The sequence below is a fragment of the Dermochelys coriacea genome, chromosome 3 (genome assembly GCF_009764565.3).
Source record: "Dermochelys coriacea isolate rDerCor1 chromosome 3, rDerCor1.pri.v4, whole genome shotgun sequence".
Taxonomy (NCBI): domain Eukaryota; kingdom Metazoa; phylum Chordata; order Testudines; family Dermochelyidae; genus Dermochelys; species Dermochelys coriacea.
The window spans coordinates 56,383,275-56,390,273 of NC_050070.1; the positions used below are offsets into that span (position 1 = coordinate 56,383,275).

The 6,999-nt window shown below is 43.6% G+C and overlaps 1 protein-coding gene across 7 annotated transcripts in view; it reads left to right on the forward strand.

The window, feature by feature from the left end:
• The window catches only part of FAM135A (family with sequence similarity 135 member A), a 124,870-nt gene extending 123,214 nt beyond the window's left edge, over positions 1–1,656 (forward strand). For all 7 annotated transcript variants that reach the window (XM_038395139.2, XM_043510446.1, XM_038395142.2 and 4 more), the window contains one exon: positions 189–1,656. In XM_038395139.2, coding sequence (XP_038251067.1) covers positions 189–394 — 206 coding nt within the window. In that variant the 3' untranslated portion in view covers positions 395–1,656. The remainder of the gene's footprint in view (positions 1–188) is intronic.
• The last annotated feature ends 5,343 nt before the right edge of the window (positions 1,657–6,999 follow it).

Here is a 6,999-nt window from a genome sequence, read left to right on the forward strand (position 1 = left end):
TTATAAGATTTTTTTTTTAAAGTCTATGGAAATTAGATTTCAAACGTTCTCTTAGTAGGGAGACAATATAAAATAGGTCTCTGTTTTCTAGAATGTGTTCATATTTTCATATTCAGCGATACATAATTCTAGCTCATTCTGTAATGTATGTAATACAAGTGGGGGTTTTTTGTTTTGTTTTTTTACAGGACCAATTTATGCAGAAATGATCCAGAACCTGCTTCTGCCAGTTCTTCAAAACAAGGAATGTAATTTGGTCCGTTATAATGTCATCAATGCATTGCCCAATACAGCCGATTCTCTCATAGGGAGAGCTGCACACATTGCTGTTCTTGATTCAGAAATATTTTTAGAAAAGTTCTTTCTGGTTGCTGCCCTAAAATATTTCCAGTAGAAGAAAAGCATTATAAGAGACTTGACTATTACCTCATTAACAGATGAATCAAATAATGTGTGGTATTGAAGTATAGCTGCAGCTGTATTTTAAGAGATATTTATACTTTTGTATGGAAGATAATTTATATCATCCATGTGTAGAGCTTTTTTAACATCGACTTTACTTTCTAGGTAATGTGGCTGTGCAATATTTTTTTATTTGATTCTTTTTACTTTTCTATTACTTTTTCTTAATTTTTGGGTACCTAATTGAGTGGAGATTAAATTACAGTATGTACATTTGGTTGGTTTATTCTTGGTTCTTAGACTACAAAAGTCAGTGCTATATTGCTACATTTTAACAGAGGCTTTGGATGCCAAATTAAATTTGAATTTAAAACTTCTAATAAAGTATTATGCATCTGAGTGTTATATTTTAGCATTGTAGAAAGTCTAACTGGAAAAACAATTAGCTGCTAAATTATCATACATTGAAAACAGCTATATCTGAAATGCTGATAAAGACCATTATTTTAATGAGCAAACTGAGTCGTCTGTTCAGATATCACTACATCCTAATAATTTTCTACAAAATCATCATCATTATTAAACATGTTATGCCTGTGGAAATACATTTTCTACTGATGATCTCAAAAACATGTTGGTTTACATATTCACTTATATTACTGGAACTTTAGTGTTCAGAAGTAAGTAGCAATTAGGGATTTTTGAATGTTTAAATAAACGACAGCTGCCTTCTAATAATTGGGGTGTTGCAAATTAAATAAAATTGCTCTTACTCTGTCAGTTCAGTTCTTCAAATGAACCTTTTACATGGACTTCCTTGTATGTACGTAAAATAAGTAAATGTAATAAATTTCTGCAATACTTTTATGAATTTAGATAATTTTTAAATATTCTTAAAATGTTTTATTGATTACAAAGTATTGTAAATATAAATCAAGATAACTTGAAGTGGAACAAAATTATAAACTTTACATGTTTAGTGATGCAGATAAAATGTTTTTGATATACAGGAATGTTAAAGGTCTGTTGACTTTTTACTGGTGCTGAATAGCATTGAGTTCAATTCCTCCTCCCTACCCCTTTACCTGTTTAAAACAGTAATGCACTAAATGTGGAAAGGAGGTAATATGTGCATTCTCTAATTGTAATGAACAGAATTTTTTGAAAAATATATTTGGTTGTATAACTAATGCATGTTTATTTTTAGCATTGTGTTATTGCATCTGGTGTTAATAAAATGAACAAATGACTCTACTAGAAAATTAAAGAAACTGAAATCTTTTGCTAGTTTTCAAAATGTTGGGAGACTGTATATATTTTGTATTATTTCACAGAGATATATCAATACGAGTTTATAATTAAGTAACCTTGCATTTTGATAGGGTTTGTTCTTGTAATCTTTGTAAAATTTATTTTTTCTCTGTAGTTTCAAGCTTCAAAAGACTACCTTAGACTAGTCAGCAATGCAGCCATTTGATCACTTCAAAGAATGTTGTATTATTGAGTTGCATGAGGCAAGTCCTTATGATGCTGATAGAGAATACAATAATTAATACATTCAGCTGTGAAAATGGCTATTTTATTAGTGGTTGTAAATAGTATTTTGCACTCGTATTACTCTAAACATTTATTTTAAGTTCTAGTAAATGTCTGAATTATGTTTGGAGATATTTTTGTTAACAAGAAACAAAATATTTTGGCCATCAGTAAACTGTGATATTAGTTTAGGGACCTATTCTAGCAAATAGTTTTGCCAGGTTCACGTTGATCAAATTAAATAATTTTTAACACACGAGGAGAAACCGTTTTCAAACCTGTTAAAAGATGCTTCTTTAGACCTGGCTATAGCACGACAAACTAAAAATGTAGCGCATTCCAGTGGAGTTAATCCAGCAGAAGATAGTGCAGCCACACATCTACTTCCTGTGCAATGGCAGATCTTACAAGTTTAAGCAGAGTTGGACCTAGTTTATATTTCTATGACAAGGAAAACGGATGTTGCAGGTAGTAGGATGGTACTGGTAATTCCGTAGGCCCTATTCTTTTGAGACAGTACTGAACCAGTATCCTTACATGGTCTAAAATGGCACTATGCTACTACTGGAGGAGCCTTTAGAATGAGAGGAAAAAAAGAGATCCATAACACCTTTTTCCACGAATCAGCAGTCTGTTGGCAGCAATATTCTACTTTTGTCACTGCAAAAAACTTCCATTAATATGATTGGGAGATCTGCATATAGAATGAGAGAAGTGTATCTAAATATTTGGATGAATTATTCATTTTGTGCTTGAATCCTTTCAGAGTTAATCCAGTAGTAACAAATCTTATCTGAAGTATTTGGAGAGCACAGTTGCTGAAACAGGACACTTGTTCGGGATGTCCTGAAAGAAATGAGAAAAAGCCAATCCCCTGGTTCTTCTTTGAGTGCTTGCTCATGTCCATTCCATTGTAGGTGTATGTGCTCGCCACATGCACCAGCGCCGGAAGTTTTTCCCTCAGTGGTGTTCGTAGGGGACCGGCTCTGGCACCCTCTGGAGTGGCGCGTGTATGTAAGGGGCGATACCGGTTCTCACTGCCCTCAGTTCCTTCTTACCGTCAGTGACGGTGCTGGAACATCTCCTTGCCTCAGCAAGCATACTCCTCTCAACTGTGCCTAGTTGTGAACTTTTTGTATAAATTTTTGCTAAAAATGTTGCTAGTTTTATAGTACCCTTAGTATAGAATTAGTGATAGTTTGTTAGCCCCGAATGGGACTTTAGCCTAGGGACGGGGCATGCCCTGGTCCCCGGGCTTCAAACCTTATGACTGTTGCAAGAAACCCATGCCAGTCAGTGATCCCCATAGAAGCTGTCTGAAGTGTTTAGGGGAAACCCACATTAGCGACAAGTGTTGCATCTGCAAGAGCTTCAGAACACGGACCAAAAAAGGAGCGGGACATTCGCCTCCAAGCACTCCTTATGGAGTTGGCTCTTCACTGGCCTCAGAGCCAACCAGATCAGACTTTGCTCCTAGCACCATGGCCCCAGGGTGGAGTGCGCTGCCACCACCAGCCTGACACTGGCACCAATCCCCATCCCTGGTACCGGCTAAAAAGCAAAGAAAGATCAGGATGGAACCACTACATCCTGTAAAGGGAAAGAGAGTGATGGAGGAGAGCAAAGACCCGTGCAGGCCAGCTCTTCCCCTCCGGACGGTGGTCAGGCCCCAACTCCCACTGAGCGGTCGAGCTGACTCCAAGACCTGCCCACCACCCCAGGAAGTGACAGAGGCACTTGGCACCTGGCGGTGTCATCCATGCTGGAGGCCTTTCAGGCCGCTAAAGACATTCTGTCCCTGCTGGTGCCACTCATGCTGGCCACGGAGGTGCGCTGTTCGAAGGGTAAACCTGCCTTGGGACCCTTTCAATGGTCCCCATCAGTGCAGCACTGCTTCTCGCTGCAGGGGGTGCCCCGTTAGCGCTTGCCTGAACGTCACACGGACACGGGTAAGCTTGCCAGCCAGGGTTTCCGGCATCAGTCCCCGGACTCAAGACAGCATTCATCAGGCTCTAGGCATCAATCACCAGTGGGCTGGCACAAAGGCGCAGCACCAGTCCCCAGCTGCTCTCTCAGCTCATGGCACCGCTCCGGAGGGTCAAGACGCCAGTCCCCAGAGCCCCATCACAGGTCACCAGATTGCCGGTACAGTTCACCACAGGCGCGTCGATCAACGGTTTCCGATACATCAGTCTTCTCACTCACACTCTAAAGAGTGGCACCACTTGCTAAGTGTCAGGCGTAGATTGCTGGGGTACCGTCCCTGATTCACTGAATGCTGCCAGCAGTCACTGGGATCGTGGTACCAAGAGCCATCACCCTTCTACAGGTCCTCAACGGAGGTCCGCAGCCAGAGCCGAGGGGATCATGGTAAAAAGGCAGGCTCGGCATCATCCTGATCCCTCCAGACAAGTCTTCCCCTCCTTGGGCTTCTGATAGCAAGGAGTAAACACTGCCCCCAGGCCAGGGCTACCCATCGGGGGCATTGGTATTCCCCACTGGGCCACCAGTGGCAGCTTGGTCCCATGGCCACTGGCCTGCCCCCTGGCAATTCTAGAACCCTTGGAGATATCCCCACCCATCGCTGGGGCATAGGTCAGCCTCGCGGGCATCCAACAGATGATCAGCAACAATCTCTTGTCCTCCTCCTGACTCGGATGCGGAGTCAGAGCAGGTTCTCCAGGACCAGCCAGCCTCACCTGAGGCTTCCACAGTAGATCCGCCTGTACCTGCCTCCTCCTCATCTTCTCCTGATGAGGTAATAGTGGGGCCCTCTCAGCCAGTTCCCCAGGGTGATGCCAGGGTCCACCAGGAGCTCCTGAAGAGGGTTGCCTCAAACCTGCGGCTGGAAGCCAAGGAGCTGGCAGAGCCCTAGTGCAGCAGCCCCCTCCAGGGTGGCATTGCAAGTGCACAAGGGAATGGTGAAAATTACTAAGGCCCTGTGGCAGACATTTTCCTCGGTGCCCCTCATCTTCAAGCAGGCAGAAAAAAAATACTATGTCCCTGCTAAGGGGTATTAGTATCTTTAAATCCACCCTCCCCAAGCTCACTCCTTGTGTTAGTGGCCAATGAGCACGATAGAGAGGGCCAATTGGGATCGATGCCTAAGAATAAGGAGGCAAAGAGGCTTGATTTTTTTGGTTGAAAATTTTATTCTACATCCAGCTGAGAGTGGCCAACCATCAGGCCTTGCTTGGCTGTTATGATTGTAATATCTGGCAGTCCATGGCCAAATTTTCAGACTCGTTCCCAGAGGAACCCAGGAAGGAATTCCTGGCTATCTTCAATGTGGGCAGGGTGGTGGCCAGGGCAGCCCTCCAAGTGGCCAGCAGACTCTGCGGCCCAGACTTATGGCTTCGGCCATTTCAATGAGGTGGGCGTACTGGTTGCAGTTGTCGGGCCTTTCGATGGAGGTTCAACAATCTATCCAGGACTTCCCATTTGATGGCCTGGCACTGTTTTCTGAGCAGACAGACAGTAAATTGCATGGCCTGAAAGACTCAAGGGCTAGCTTGCTCTCCCTGGGCCTGTACACGCCGGGGCCAACAAGGAAGCAGTTTAAGCCATAGCAGACCTACAGGTTCGGGAGCCATCCTTGATCAGAGCACTTGCACAAAAAGGGCACAGGCTATAAGTGCCAGTAAGGCCATCAGCCAGCATGCTCTGCTCACTCAAGCTCCACCCGTAACCAACCAGGTGGTAAGCAGGCATTTTGATGGTACGCTCAAGGGTGATCTTCCAGCCTGTGTCCTGGATCCTGCTCCCCTATTATTTTACAACCTCCTGTCCCCCTTCCTCCCTACGTAGGCTGCTATAACATCCGACCGATGGGTCCTCAGCACAGTAGCAGCAGGATATACCCTCCAGTTTATTTCTGTCCTCCCCCCCATCCCTGTCCCTTTTCAGGGACTCTTCTCAGGAGTATCTGCTCGCTCAGGAGCTGAAGGGCCTTCTGCGAATGGGAGCTGTGGAGGGAATTCCACTGCATTTAAGGGGGAAAGGATTTTACTCCTGCTATTTTTTTAATCCCAAAGGCTAAGAGAAGTCTATGCCCCATCCTTGATTTGTGGATCCTCAACAAGTATCTCAAGAAGTTGAAGTTCCACATGATTTCCCTGGCCTCCATCTTTCCTTCCCTGAATCCAGTAGACTGATATGCCGCCCTCAATTTGAAAGATGCTTACTTTCACATATCAATATTCCACGGAAAAAGACGGTGCCTATGGTTTTTAGTTGGGACCAACCACTACCAATTTGCAGTGCTCCCCTTTGGCCTAGCAACAGCACCAAGAGTGTTTATGAAATGCGTAAAAAGAAAAAGGAGTACTTGTAGCACCTTAGAGACTAACAAATTTATTTGAGCATAAGCTTTCATGAGCTACAGCTCACTTCACCGGATGCATTTGGTGGAAAAAACAGAGGGGAGATTGATATACACACACAGAGAACATGAAATAATGGGTTTATCTGTAAGGAGAGTGATCATTTAAGATAAGCCATCACCAGCAACGGGGGGGGGGGAAGGAGGAAAATCTTTCATGGTGACAAGCAAGGTAGGCTATTTCCAGCAGTTAACAAGAATATCTGAGGAACTGTGGGGGGTGGGGTGGGGTCGGGGGGAGAAATAACATGGGGAAATAGTTTTACTTTGTGTAATGACTCATCCATTCCCAGTCTCTATTCAAGCCTAAATTAATTGTATCCAGTTTGGAAATTAATTCCAATTCAGCAGTCTCTCGTTGGAGTCTGTTTTTGAAGCTTTTTTGTTGAAGGATAGCCACTCTTAGGTCTGTAATTGAGTGACCAGAGAGATTGAAGTGTTCTCCAACTGGTTTTTGAATGTTATAATTCTTGACGTCTGATTTGTGTCCATTCTTTTACGTAGAGACTGTCCAGTTTGACCAATGTACATGGCAGAGGGGCATTGCTGACACATGATGGCATATATCACATTGGTAGATGCGCAGGTGAACGAGCCTCTGATAGTGTGGCTGATGTGATTAGGCCCTATGATGGTGTCCCCTGAATAGATATGTGGACAGAGTTGGCAACGGGCTTTGT